Source organism: Drosophila rhopaloa, unplaced genomic scaffold (genome assembly GCF_018152115.1).
Source record: "Drosophila rhopaloa isolate 14029-0021.01 unplaced genomic scaffold, ASM1815211v1 contig_116, whole genome shotgun sequence".
Taxonomy (NCBI): Eukaryota; Metazoa; Arthropoda; class Insecta; order Diptera; family Drosophilidae; genus Drosophila; species Drosophila rhopaloa.
In genome coordinates, this window is record NW_025334991.1 from 1098837 (window position 1) to 1114625 (window position 15789).

General features: G+C 41.3%; 1 protein-coding gene across 1 annotated transcript; it reads right to left on the reverse strand.

Annotated features, from left to right (window-relative positions):
• Positions 1–14924: 14924 nt before the first annotated feature.
• On the reverse strand, positions 14925–15557 carry LOC123037087. Its single transcript, XM_044456561.1, has one exon. The coding sequence runs from the start codon at positions 15555–15557 to the stop codon at positions 14925–14927; it is 633 nt and encodes a 210-aa protein (XP_044312496.1).
• Positions 15558–15789: the final 232 nt, after the last annotated feature.

The following is a 15789-nucleotide window of genomic DNA, read 5'->3' on the forward strand; positions in this document are numbered from 1 at the left end:
TGCTTATTGGATTCCAAATTTAGATTGGGTAAATCCATAAGCCTATTTATGTGATCAGAGAAAATGTTTCTTCTGTTCTCATACCGCTTGGTTAGCAACTCCTAAACAGCTTCATAGTTATCTCCAGTGCCCAGCAGTAAAGGGGAAACCACGTTCTTGGCTTCTCATTTTAACGGTGACTTGAGATAATTAAATTTAAGAGCAGTGCCTAGGTCCTCTCTTGTATGAATGAGTTCCATAAACAACTCATTAAATAGATCCCATTCTTTGGAATCACCAAAGAAAGTGGATATCTTAATATTTAGCAGCTTAGGTAATTCCTCTGCCTTTACAGTTAAAGATTCCTTAACTTGATTTTTTCATCGTTAAGTCTTTCATGTATAAACTCTAAAATGCTATCGACATCGATTTCTAATTCGGTTATCTGGTCATCAAATTCCGAAGTTTCAACACAACTTTTTACCTCATCTAATAAACCAAAAGTTTTAGTTTTCAAAAATTTAATTTTCTTTTTCTAATTTTAAGGGAAAGTAGATCGCAATTAAAATTATTAAAGGTTTTCTCGAGTTACTTATTTAAATGTCCCACATTGTCATCAAAATCTTTCATCAATTTAGCATCCCCCAGAGCGTGTTTAATCTCGCCTATTTGTGACCTTATTTGCCCGCTATTTTCCGGCCTACTCAAGTCCTTTTCAAATTGTCTCTTTAGTTTAGAAAATATCATCATAATCGCATCATAATGTTTTGATGTAAAATATTCGTGCTCAACTGCACCGATTTTTACCAAAATACTATGATTAAATATAAAAGCCTTTTTTAGTTCTCCAGATTTTTTAAAATCCTGTTGAGTTGTGCACTTTTGCCTCTAAAAGCCTGATCTGCTGAGATAACTCGGACTGCTTCTGCAGGAACTCAATGGTCTTTTCGGACAACATTTTCTTAAATTATATATATATTTAATAATGTACGTTAAGTAAATTAGGAATAATTTTTTATTTCTACTTTATCAGAATTTTACTGGACGCTGATGTCGGCGATTCTTGATGTCGATGTCGTTGGTGGTTCTTGATGCAGGCTGCTTGAAGTCGTCTTTGTTGGGGGTGCTGGTCTTCTTTTATTGATGATTTTTTTTTTAAATTTTGTTGCACATTTCACAAATTTTATTAATTTGTCTGACGTTGTCCTCAAACACGCCTTATAAACTTAAATTTTTTTCTTAGTTTATATAAAAAACACACACTTTTATGTTTTATTTTTCCGATGTTATGGCCTCGGAAACGCCCAATGGGTAGCAACCTTTAGCTGTTTAAAAAAAAAAAGAATCTTTAAGTTTCTGACCACTGGTGGGGAAAACTGCAAAGTAGTCTGGCCAATTGTTCCGCACGGAAAAAAGGCTCGAATGACCAAAATGTAAGGGATTCCTGTAATAAGGAAAACAACCTTCACGTTTGAGTTCTGTATTAAAACTAACTTTATTTTTCTAAGTCTTCGCTTACGTAACTAACATGAAATTCTTAGAAAATCCTTATCTATGGTCTTCATATTCATTCATATTGCCCCAGTATCCGAAATTTGTTCTAGAGAATCGGTTAATTTGATAAATTCGTTTCTGTTCATTGCACATTGGGCCAGCGAGCCGATTTTTCGACGAAAATTAAAGTTTTAAAGCTAGCTTCTTAAAATTTGGTGCATATGATAGTGTCGATGCACATATTAATATATCTAAGTTTCAGACTGATCTGACCACGCCTTCCCTAGCCGCCCATATGAGATAGGTTTTCTCTTATTGATACTTGTAATGTAATAAATATTGCTAGCACTCGTTAAATTCAACAAATGTTTTTAATTCATTTTTTTAACACTTAACCTTAATATTAATAAGTAAAAAATAACAATGCATTCAAAATGACTATAAATGGGTATTTGACATTTAAAAATGTTCCTAACAGTCGTCTTCTACATCAATTTCTATTGAAAACGGATTTTCAAAGTCAGAATTTGAATCACTATCATTATTGCTAGCATCAAAATCGGGAACATTGTTATTATTGTTCATGTTACAAGAATATAGCAAGGTGATTCCAAAAGTTCGATTACGTCTGCTGGTAGGGGTAGTTTATTTTGGTGACCCAATCTTTTTGTTAAATAGATGCTTGACACAAGAGGATCTGAGGAATCCATTGCTCTGTGGAAAACGTCTGCCATGTTGTTCTGCCGTGTACTCTATCGAGCATGTAACCTCCTGTCACTCTTATAGTATTTGTAGCGAGCCTCTGAGGCGTTCTCGCCGAGAACATTTAATGGAAGGATTGATGCTTCTACTATTGGTATCCGTGCATTAACACTTTATGGACTGTTGCTGACATTGGAAACCATGGATACAAGGACATATATAGAGATATGGTTTTCTGACAATATTTTTAAAATTTAGTTGGATCAATTGGTAGGAGCAAGAAATTGAAATTAAAATATTGTCAAAATATGCAATGAGAAATTCATCAAGACCTAAGAATTTAGCTAGTAGCTTAGGTTGTGCAATCGCCCTCCTTTCTGCAATGCAGCTACAATATGTGGGATTTATACATATCGGTGCAAAATGGAGCAAAAAACCTTAATAAAATTAGTTTATATACACTTTGCACTTTAATGACAGATAGTTACATTTTGGCAAAAGTTGGCACAAAATTTGTTATAATCCACAACAGACGGGTTAGCAGGTTAGCTTTTTTCTACTCTTGGACAACACAAATAAACGCACACAAAGAACACATTATCAAACATGAACAAAGTCTTTTTTAATACAAATATTCTACATACCTTTGTCTTTCGTTTCCATAATTTTAGTGAAAATTGCTTAAACCACAACAATGTTGGCACGCTCGCAAGTAAACAAAATCTTTCCCGCGCTTTTTAGTTTTGCACGCATGCAATCAGACAACTGACTTTGAAGGGCTGCCAAAATTTCAGGGATGCATTAAAACAATTAAAATATTTTGATTCATTTTAGTCAAAGTATATACTATTCAATTTTTTTTATTAAAATATGTTTACTTGCTATGAAAAATTGGAATTTTCGTCGAAAAATCGGCTCGCTGGCCCAATGTGCATTGCAATGGACAACGTTCTTTGCAGCCCGTTCATTAGCAGCCCTCCCCGTAGCTTCTTAGTTTTTCGCCTTTTGCCTATGAGGCCGTCATAAGCTGCGCAGATAACGAACTCGATGGCGTCGATGCGGGTACAGCATGGAATGTCCTCCGAAAAAATCTCGGCTCATGCCCCGTGACTGCTAAGATAGTTAATTTTGTTTTCGTTTTTAACTGTTTTGCTAAGTTGAACATTGAACTTGGTCTCTCTCAATTTCAAAAAGGGGACTGCGATTGTAAACTATGCATTATTAAGGATTCCAATTATTTCTGTTCAACTAGAAGGGTTATCACTACTTTTACTCTATTGGCGGTCTGTAACTTCCGGTTGGGTATTTGCGAAGTTTCTCGAAATTGTAGAAATGTGTGGTTGAGGAAGGCATATACGACTTGAGGCCGTTTCTATCTCCCTGAGTCGTGTCTACTGAATATTGGATTAAGGTCTGTTATTATTATCAGCAAGACCGATATGGTCGATCATGTGGTCCTGTGCACAAAGCTAGTGAAACTTTACAATTTCACAGAAACAGCCATTCACTTGATAAAGTTGTAAGGATGCTAATCAAGGGCCAGGATACATACAAAGTCGTACCAGGGTCCTCCACAGAAATATTTATATATTTGCGGGGACAGACAGGACGGGTGACCAAATGGCCGGAGTTGTTGGGCATGGGGAGATTAGGAGGTGGAAGAGGGGTGCAGTTAGCCGGTCCCGTAAGTCCGGGTGCCGACCGTTCCGCAGCCCTACCGGGATGTTGCCGGAACGGGCCCGATCCCGTGCGCCGGGTGTCGGGCTCGTTTGACCAAACGAAGGTGTTTTGTGGCCCAGGTTCGACGGCTACGTCACCCGTGAGCCGCCAGTCTGGCTCCGTGGGAACAGATACAGATGGGAAAGATGTGGGGGTGGCCTCCATGGCCGCAGCGTTCACGACCCCGAAAACCCGGGTGCCGCTCGCGCCTTGGTCACTGAGCCAGGTGAGGATCTCGAGGAAATGGTCTTCACGGCCGCGGCGTTTGTGATCCCGAAAACCCGGGTGCCGCTCCCGCCTTGGCTGCCAAGCAATGTGAGGCCCTCGAGGAGATGGGAGAAGTGGTCTCCACGGCCGCGGCGTTTGCGACCCCGAAAACCCGGGTGTCGCTCCTGCCTTGGCTGCCGAGCCACGTAGGGGAGGGGAGGTGATCTCCATGGCCGCGGCGTTTGCGACCCCGAAAACCCGGGTGCCGCTCACGTAAGGTACTTGGGGAGGGAGAAGGAGGAAACCTTGCCAGAAAAGCGCCGAAATAAAATGTTTCGTTAAGTATTTTATTGCCCCTTTAATATAAATGGTTCCTAGCTCTATCTCCTATCTGTCTCAATGCCACGAGACTTGCTCCCCGTAGGGTTCGGCCCGAGGCCTGTTCCTCCTGTTCCTCCATCGTCATGGAGTCCCGCCTATCCACGAGGGCGGGGCCCCATGGGTCTCCTTGTCTTGGGCAGCCGGTAGTGGTACCTCTCGGCTGGGCTCCGCTAAGTCCCGGACACGTGGTGTCCTCGTTATCACCTTCCACTCCGAGATGCACGTCCGATCGCCACTGATGCCAAAAACCAACTCCCCGATCGGCGAGAAGAGGGGCGTTCGTGAGAAGTTCTCGGCTGCCAATCCCTTTGCTGTTCGTTGGCGTTCTCGCCTTCGGCCGGCACGAGAGCTTCGTGTCAGTTTCTGGCTACGGCCCGTTGTCTGCACGTCGGCGCCATGATAAAATAACATAAGGTAGTCTCGTCGGCAAAATCTGGTACCTCTACTATTATAACAATGAGTGCGAGTGAAATGGGAACTGTTTAGTAAGTGCGAGCAGAGCGACAATAGAATGTGTGGATTAACCCTTAGATGGTTCAGGGGTTTTTTCTTGCCTTTCATAGTAAAAGGAGTTTAATTTTTTTTAATTTTTCTTGAGATATAGTGGCGCCGTAACTGATATTACGTATAAATTACATTCCCTTAATCAGCTATCCCAGCTCCATACAATGATCTTCAAACGATTAGTGTAGTATACTAAAAATAAGGGTGTTGTTATAGAAAGAAGGAGAGAAAATTATTCATACTAAGGTAGCCAATGCTTTCAACCATTTATTGTTTCAGTCGTTCGCTCAACCGGTCTAGTGGCCACGTCACTACAACGGCTATAACTTTGAAAATAATTTGAGTTTTGAAAAATCCTTTTAGGGAGATATTTTTAAATATCAAAACTATCGAATTATGAAAACAAATTTTTTTCGATTTTCTCAAATTTCTACCCTAACAGAAGATCAATCTGCAAGGAATTCAGGAATTTCGATAGGGTACGCTTCAGTTAGGATAACAGCTGTTAAATCAGATGTTAAAGATGCAAGCCTCGTGCTTTTGAAATTCGACTTACACCTTGCAACAACAGTTTATAAGCGTACCAAAAAGATTTTGTGATATGAATTCGAAGAAATGTGGTGTGTACTAATTGTTTGTGTGTTTAAATCTATCGGGTTGTTTTTGTACTTTAGTTTTATATTGAGTTATATCTTCTTTTAATTAGAAAACCAATTTTTAGGTAGAGCAACAAAGGGAGTTTAGTGGAGTCCACTTCTGAAACCAATTGAAATTTGAAGAGAATTGAGTTCTTGTTAAAATGTATATTGTTAGGATCGCTACTTATTGCCACTTTTATGGTTAAATGTTTAATTCGCTGCAACGACTAAAAACTTATCTTTTAAAACTGCAGCAAAGGTGCTTAATGTGTCGAATATATTATCTTATTGGCAACAAAGTCATAGAAGTGGAAAAATATGGCTGAAATGTGAGCAGAAAAAAATGGCTGGATTGAGTGGTTCCTAGGCTTCTTAAAGCGACACTTCGATTTTTCAGGGCAAAATACATAGGCAAAACTTCAATTAAAATATTCATAATCTCTGTTTAACACATAAAACTTTTTTTTTTTAACATTTTGCATTTTATTTATTGGATCTTCTCTGAGTTGAGACTAACAATAAGTATATAGAAGATTTAGGGGCTCAAATAACTGAGCTGGAAGGTCATTGCGTTGCAATCGGGTCCGGTTGGAAACCCTGGCTAGGCCCCTGGCGAGCTGGTTTGGATGAGAAGTTATCTTGGTGTGGTAGGACGCTTTTTGTTTTGATATTTCATCTTTTACGTGTAGAATGCCAAGATCTGTGTGGATATTGTCGTTCCGAACATACCAAGGTGCCCCAGTGATAGTTCCCAGAATTTTTTATTGTGCTCGCTGAATAATGTCGATGTTGCTGCTGCTCGCGTTTCCCCACAATTGGGAGCCGTAGGTCCAGACTGGCTTAAGCGTTGAATTGTAGAGCAGGACCTTGAAGTCCAGGCAGAGGGGGGAGAGCGCGTTTATAAGCCAATGGAGACTGTTTGATTTTAGTTTTAGGTGAATTTTCTTAGCTTCGATATGTCTCCGCCATGTAAGTCGCCGGTCTAGGTGGATGCCAAGGTACGTTACATCGTCAGCTTGTGGAAGTGGCGTGTTATTCAGGGTTAGCTGGAGACACGTTTGTCTGTTAAGAGTAAACGTTATGTGTTTTCACTTTTGCGCATTTATTTTTATACGCCAGTCTGATAACGACCTCTCCACTACCACGAGATGATCAGCTAGTAGTGCTGTTGCCTGAATTGGGCATTTGGACCGACTTATGATCGCGGTATGCGAATGTAGAAGTAGTTAGCTGCTCGTTCGTGGGAATATCTGCGGTCTAGAGGAGAAATAGAGTTGGACCAAGGGCGCTACCTTGGGGAACTCCAGCCTCTATAGCGTAGTCGTCCGATGTTGTAGTGTTGCATCTTACGACGAAGGCTCTGTTGTAAAGGTACGATTCAAGTATCCTGTGAGTGTTTCCCGGCAGGATAGTCCTGATTTTATGCATAAGGCCATCAAGCCAGACTCGCTCGAAAGCCTGTGAAACGTCAAGGAATACCTCACTGCAGTATTCCCGAAGCTCGAATGTACGTATTTCTGTTGTTAGTCTGTTGACTTGCTCTATTGTTCCATGGCTTTCTCGAAAGCCAAATTGGTGTGCTGTTATAACGTTGTGCTCTTTCAGATATGGGATTATGCGCGTCAAAAGGCATTTTTCGAGCAGTTTTGACAGACACAAGAGTAAACTTATCGGTCTGTACGAAGCTGGTATTGTGTGATCTTTTCCTGGCTTTGGGATCATTATAATTACCGATTTTTTCCATTTTTTTTGGAAAATAGCCAAGTCGTGTAATCCCGTTAAAGAGTTTACAACTAACCTCAACTGCACAGTTTGGAAGTTCGATTAACATTTTGGGAGTTATTTGATCACCGCCTGGGGCCTTTTTTGGTTTCAATTGCTCGCTGATTACTTTTGCAACTTCATTTGGTTGAAACAGAATTGGCTCCGTCTCAGATACGATTCGAATTGACGGCGACGGCAGTACGAATGAATTAGTAGCAGGGTTTGGCTGGAAAACATTTCGAAGGTGTAAAGCAAATGTACAAGCTCTGTCTTTGTCGCTTCTGGCCCAGCTGCCTGAAGAGTCACTTATGGGAATTACTGTTTCGGCCAGCGCACTTAGATTTGGGTGGGCCCTCCACAAGGGATGCTTAGTGCTGGAGGGTGAAAGTTTCACAATGTACTGGCGTTGTGCTTTTACTTCTTCTTGCCTTAGAGCCCTGGTCAGTCAGCTTCCTTAAGACTTTGTTTTGAGGATGGCGATCTGCTGGATTGCCAAGCACGTCTCAAACGTCTTTTCTCCAGAACAAGCTGTTCGATTTCAAGGTTAGTTTTGTGTTGGTGTGTGTGCCCATCCCACCTTTGCGGTGTTGAGACTTTGGCTGCTGCGACGAGTACAGACTCCAGTGCATCGGTATAGCAGTCGATGTCCTCCTTGATGTTGAGCTGTGGAGTTAGTTCAATGTGGGAACTTACGTTCTTTTTGAACTTCAGCCAGTTGGTTCTTGGCGACGTCAGCCTGCGAGGGTGCTCGATTAACTCCGGGCTTTGAAGAAGAGTTAAATCAGGTAGTTTTCTAGGATCTGTAGGCCAGTATGTAGGGCTGTCTAGTGAAACGTAGTCCAGTTTGTTGCATGTTTTAATGAGTGCATTTAATAATTGTCTTCCTTTGGGGGTCACAAGGTGGGATCCCCCGTGTGCTTGGCGTTGTAATCTCCTGCTGCTATGAATCGCTCACCAAGTGAATTGTAGAAGTCCATGAATTGGTCTTCGGCGGCAATGGCAAGGTTGCAGTGGCCCAACTGTAATTTTATCGATGTAGCTTGCAGATGATTTTTTGCAAACCGTTGGTGAAAGTGGTGCTTGACGCATCTGGATGATCAACGCCGTAGAACGTGTATCCCCGTATTTGAAAGTTATATTTGCTGGTGAGATGCGTTTCTGCCAGCAACATAACGACGATGTGGTTTTCGTTCAGAAATTGAGTTATTTCAGGTTTATGCCGTGAAACACCGTTGGCGTTCCACAGAGTTATTCGAAGGCTAGGCATGGTTTATTTGGACTGCTGAGCTGCAAGCATTTGTAAAAAGATATTTTGGTTTTGCATAAGGGCTTGCATTGTGGTTTTCATGAAGGACATAAATTCCATCATATTTTGTTGCAAAGTAATCATCATAGATTCCATGTTACTTTGTGGCTGTCCCATGGCCTGCTGGATGTTATCAATTTTCGGCTCTATATGAACACATGGTACATGTTAAAAATTTTATTGCTCAACATGAGATAAAGAAAGTAGATCGAGTCACATCAGCCGAAACAGGAACGCTTGTCTCTTTGGCCATGCCAGTTTCAGAAGGAGGACGTTCTTTGGCCCCATTTTTTTCCCAGGAAACACTTTTCAGTCCTCTTCTTGAACAGAGCACATTTAGAAAGCGCTGGACGACTGTATGATAAAGGACCACTTGGGTATAGTTATCTTGAATATTGAAAGTAAAATGGTATAGTTCTTTTGACGCTTCCACTACACTGTTCGTATGAGCTAAAGCCGTTTTATCGCACTAGCCTAAGCCCTCTTAAAACTGCTAAAATCTCCCAGAACGATTATTAAATGACAGAAAAATCAGCTGATGCCCCCAGCTGATACGCATTTCGTAAAGCTTAAGCAACGCGCCAACAACTCTTCTGCTCACTCAAATATATGAACTACGTTTTCAAATAGGCTGTGGCTCCATAATTAAAACTTGTTTTAAACTGTTTTGATAGATATTGACCGAATATCTTTTTTGTTTGCTGTTTTGACATATTCCTTCTAATAACTGGCCCTTACGAGGTCTCTTAGGTGTCTTGTGGGTGTGGCAACATTTTGAAATAAACTGGCGCTGCGTAAGAAAACCTTAAGCCTTAATGCTATATATACGTTCATATGGACGGACAGGCAGACAGACTTGGCTTAATAGACTTGTGTATTGAAAAGCTTCCTTCCATTTCTTTCATACTTTCCAATGAATAAAATATGATAAAAAAAATAATTACCAATAAAAAAAGTACTTTGAATAAATAAAAAAATTAAAAACATCATTTGAACGGAAATTACTTATGCGACTGCTCCGAAGAAATACAAGGGTCACACTGACCCAACGCATAACGGTCACTCTCAATGAATCAATGAATAATAGGGCAAGCAACGGATAAGAGAGACCACAGCCGGTAGAAAGACACTGCGGGGATCGAACAACACCGAACCATTTAATCGTTGTCTATTGCGGGGCGACAATGAATATTTTTCTTTTATTTGTTCCAAGGGCGTCCCTCCGTTACCCACGAACCAGCGGGACGCAGCCAACAGCTTCCATTGAGCACCTGGTCCTCCCGCACGACCCTCCGGACCATCACTCCCCCGACACATCAGACCTTAACCACTGCGAACTACCCGAGTGATCTCCGGACTATAGACTCATTTTTTTTGTTATTTAGTATTAACTATTATACATAAATCATATTTAAAATATAAAAACTAATTTAGGGAAAGGTGTAACTAGCTACTGTAGCCATCGACTCGGTAATTGAGAAAACTTTACTTTAATGTATTTGTGACTTAACATTTTATAATAGGTGTAATTTAATTAATAATTTAAATTTGAATTGGTGGTGTGGTAAGACCAATGAGGTTTGTTCTGAGGATATGATAGTGTCCGTATGTATCTAATAGATGTTTGACTGATAGTTCGTCCCCGCAGATTGGAAATTTATGTGTCCGGTTTTTAATCGAGTTAGTATGGCAACCTCTTCAATTGAGTCTTGTATTAAAACTTAGGAAGCTATTTTGAAATTGTTATCTTATCTGCTTGCCCAAGCGGGATTTTGACCCCAGCGGTGGAATCATGATTATATTTTGGGTAGGCTCTAGTGGCCTGCACTTACAGCATTTCAAGTGCTGACGCTTCTCTCTTGTTGATCAGAAATTAAGAGCCCATAAAATCGTATACTTTATTAGTGTTCATCTGAACAATGGCTTATACCCTTCTGTTGCTTAACGCAGAGAATTTGATGTCATTTTTGTCAGGGTTAAGGGGTACAGTATTAAAAACTTCCGATGTTATGGGCAGTTGAACGTGGGGAAGTTAGCTCTTTTGTATACGAAAACTTTAAAACGCTCTCCTGAAAAGTTGCCATTTTTAAAGTCAGTGCACACGATCCTGCAAAATCTACTGGACGAATCGTTTTGAAATTACACAGTACTTCTTTACTAAATTCCTCAGGTAACGCTATCTAGTTTTTTTTTGTTTTTGGGACAATTTATTATTTTTACAACAACAAATAACTCGGATTTTTGGGCGAAAATCGGGGTTTTTGCGTTACCTGTGGAAATTCGTCTTTTCAATAATGATTCAATTCAGATGATTCTGTGATTAGTTAAAATGTTCACCGCAGACAACCTTTTTTCAAGATGCAGACAGAGATTGACCATATCTCACTCACTTTTCAATATTTTTGGATGCAAATTTTTACACATATTGTTTAAATGTTTTATTATCAAAAACAAAAATTTTACTGAGGCTATTCGTATTGCCAATAAAACTTCGAATTAACCATACCCCCTTAAATTGTTTATAGCAATGTTTAGAAGACGAACAGTCTTTCAATTCCAAGTTGAGAAATATGTTCTTAATGTTTTCAGATATCCTGTTGGACTCCAGATATGACTGTGTGGCACAGAGCCCGACCGTTCCCATATATTCCTATGTGCGCCGGATCCCATAATTGCTTAATTTGGCTTATGTTTTTAATGCAGAGGTGAGTTTCGCATAAAAGGATGTTGTTGTTGCAAAAGTTTTGGACTCTGTTCATTTCACTAGTCCGTCCAATCCTGGAGTACTGTTCAGCAGTTTGGAGTCCTCAGTATGGTGTACATATAGACCGGATAGAGTCTGTGCAAAATAACTTTTTATTATTTGCTCTACGGGGCCTTAACTGGAATGCAAGCCTTATTTTACCATCCTACTCTAGTAGACTTCTGCTAATTAATCTACCATCCCTAGTGAGCCGTAGAACGATGCTTGGCACAACTTTTATCTATAAACTTATTCACGGGGACGTGGAGAGTCCCGAGTTACTGGGTCGTATAAACTTATCCGTGCCTAATAGAATTACCAGGAACTATGTTCCTCTTACTTTAAATATTTGTAGATCTAACTATGATATGCATGAACCGTTTAGAGTACTGTGTAACGACTATAATAGACTATACCATGTTATTTCTACTACCGACTCTTTGCCAAGCCTAAAAGCATTCATTTTATCTTACTTAGCACATAATTAGTATTAGTATTAGTCTTATTACTTACGTATTTCTAACTTAGTCTGTCCGCTTCTATAGTGTCTTTCTCACTTGTCGCGATCTCGTTTTTACGCCCATTGGGTAATAGGGCTCCGCTCGTAACAAGCACTGCTTGGTGTCGAAAGGGCCACTTGTTTGCGCTGATCATAGTGTATCAACGTCCGAAAAAAAAACAATAATCATGGTAATATATGCCATAAGAAAATGTGCTACAAGGCAACGATTGCAAGCCGTTGCTTTCGCCGAACCGTTGCAAGGTGTCTTATAATAAGTTAAAATCAAATAAATAAATATATCAATTTAAAACAAGACAGAACGCTATAGTCGAGTGCCTCGACTATTAGATACCCGTTACTCAGCTAAACAACTTTAGATTTTGCATTAACATAATGTGAATTAGAGTGACCACAGGAAAAAAGAACAAAAAGTTCAAATTATCAATTTGAATTAGGCGATCTCTTAGAGCTGGCAGCTTTACAGCACGAGCATCATCAAATAACGTTGACTCTGTTGAGCACCTTGGCCAGCTGTTCCAAAGTCATCCGTTAGATGGCGCTATTACATTGCGCCATCTACCCCAATACATTGGTACCACGGGCCATGAAAGGCGGAAATGAAGGCGCTAGCCAGGCTTAAGTGTTTAATGGGTTTTTGGGCGTTACAGTGGGCGTGGCAAACTTTTATTAGGCCAATCGATATTTATTGACAAAACAAATACATATCAATTAAAATTTTCATAATATCATCAAAACTGTGGCCACAGCTTGTGGCTGGTGGGCGTCAGAGGAGGCGTGACACCATTTTGAAACAAACTTGCGCTGCGTTGGAACTCCTAAAATCTACATGCAAAATGCCAATCTTCTAGCTTTTATAGTTTCCGAGATCTCAGCGTTCATACGGACAGACAGACAGACGGACAGGCAGACGGACAGACAGACGGACAGACAGACGGACAGACAGACGGACAGACAGACGGACAGACAGACGGACAGACAGACGGACAGACAGACGGACAGACAGACTGACGGACAGACAGACAGACGGACAGACAGACGGACAGACAGACAGACAGACAGACAGACAGACAGACGGACAGACGGACAGACAGACGGACAGACAGACGGACAGACAGACGGACAGACAGACGGACAGACAGACGGACAGACAGACGGACAGACAGACGGACAGACAGACGGACAGACAGACGGACAGACAGACGGACAGAGACGGACAGACAGACGGACAGACAGACGGACAGACAGACGGACAGACAGACGGACAGACAGACGGACAGACAGACGGACAGACAGACGGACAGACAGACGGACAGACAGACGGACAGACAGACGGACAGACAGACGGACAGACAGACGGACAGACAGACGGACAGACGGACGGACAGACGGACAGACGGACAGACAGACGGACAGACAGACGGACAGACAGACGGACAGACAGACGGACAGACAGACGGACAGACGGACAGACAGACGGACAGACAGACGGACAGACAGACGGACAGACAGACGGACAGACAGACGGACAGACAGACGGACAGACAGACGGACAGAAAGACGGACAGACGGGCATGGCTAGATCGACTCGGCTAGTGATCCTGAACAAGAATATATAAATTAAATTATTTAAGTTTCCCTCGCAGTTGCAGCTTACCCAGGGGGCTGCGGGTGGCAAGGTTCGTCGCTGTGGTGGTTAGCCGGCTGGCCGTAGAATTCTCCAAGATGAATTACGAAGATTATGTTGGAAGGGTCTAGGGACTCAGACAGTTTTTCAATAATAAGAATTTAACGACGGTAGTCGGAGTATAATTTGTATGAGCGACAGCTCTTTATTCATATAAAGTCAAATCTAAACTGAAACTTAAAGCTAACAAAAAAGAGACTCATAGCGGCCACTCCAATGGGTAGTCTTTGCCGGCTATGCACGAGCTTCCAGCCAGACGCTGTGTCAGCAATTTGGCCGGAGCGAGCCTTCGGACGATAGGTCATTGCCGTCGCCGGGTTAACTTAGTTAACTTATATACTTTATAGGGTCAGAAACGCTTTCTTCAACCTGTTACATACTTTTGCACGAATACAATATATCCTTTTACTCTACAAGTAACGGGTATAAATACAGTCCACTAATTTTATGTTTGCATTGGTAACGAAAAGAATTGATGTATTAATAACCTGTACACCTCACTTTGCCGGCCCTTGGCATAATGTTCAAGAAGAGCACTAATTATCATAAATATAAGATTTTACGAGCTCTGGTTCTGTCAACATGTATATCTATCTAGAGCCGTTAATAACGATCTGTAACTTAAAACCTACAAGGGTGCAGTGCCGAACAATTGTAATCTTAAGGACAGGCCACTTGAGCCTGACCATAAATATAGTTCTCACACTGCACAAAAGGTCGCCTTGCGGGAGACCGTTGATAAGGCTCCCGCTCAGGCTTACAGATGTGGTTTCTGCGTAGACCATAGATAAGGATATTATAAGAATTTCATGTTAGTTACGTAAGCGAAGACTTAGAATAGACTTAGACTTAGAGAAATAAAGTCAGTTTTAATACAGAACTCAAACGTGAAGGTTGTTTTCCTTATTACAGGAATCCCTTACACCGTTCTTAATTCATTTTTGAAACTTTGAAATGATCCTGGAAGATAAAAATTTATATATAAAAATTAATTATTTCCTTATTCAGGTTTTTACTTAAGACGCGCGGTACTGAGCGAATGAGAAGACTTTCGGGAGGCGATGACCGTCACGATTTATTTCCAAAATTCAACTAAATACTAAGTACATAAATTCTTATAATGAAAGCTAGCCCTATGCCCTGAAAGTGCTGACCCGGCGCCCCGTGTGTGGTGTTGGGTAGCCGTCGGTTGCGTCGCAGTGCATTGCCCGCTGATAGCGCTGACCGAAGCTTGGGCAATATCCGCAGGTGTCGCTGGCTTTGCATTATTCTCATGCCGGCTACGCGTGATCAGTTTGGCAACTTCTCTGTTGCCGGGTGACCGTGTTAACTCCTCCCCCGCTTAGATGAAGGACGTCCTCGGACTTCTTGAAACCGTCAATAATAACTTGAAGGTCATGCTGGCGACGAACTCGCTGGCGTCTTTGGTAGAGCTTGAAAATGATAAAGCAGATGGCGAAGAAAGCGAACGCGGCCACTCCAGATATTATAGGCCGGTTTTCCAGTCTCTTTTCCATTTCGCCAATGTATCGTAGGTTTTCTATGTTTAATTTCTGTAAATATGGTAAACTCAGTATTTCCTGATGGTCTGTAATGTTAAGGACCGTTGATGCAGCGGGTGCTGGGAATTTTTTTACGTAGCTCTTCAAGTTTCGGTATAAGGTGTTGTTTACTTTTACCTCCTCGTCGAATGTAACGAGGAACGTTCCAGTTACCAGTTGTCCATTGGCCGTAGCTGTTCCGTCATTGAGAATAATAACGCCGTCATCGATGATTGTTAGTGGCTCGAGGTGGCTGGTGCGAGTCGAACAGTGTGCGTTGCCTCCTGAGAGGAGTTGTTGTGCGCATGTTGCATAGGGCAGTTCTCTGCAGAATGTTGTCGTAAGGGCAGCGCTGCAGTTTCCAATCGGCATGATTTTGTTACCGCAGTCAGCTACACTATCGCCTTCAGCAAAATTAAGAATAGTGCCGTTGTGTTCAACGGGGTGCAAGATTATTTTCTTACAAGCTATGTGGGGCTTAGGATATTTTAATATAAAGTGTAAAAAGTTATTATTTAATAAAACTTTAATTTGAGCTACTTCCATTGGATCGGTTATAGTAACATTTGTGGAATGTTCATTGATTAAATTTTGTAAGTCATTT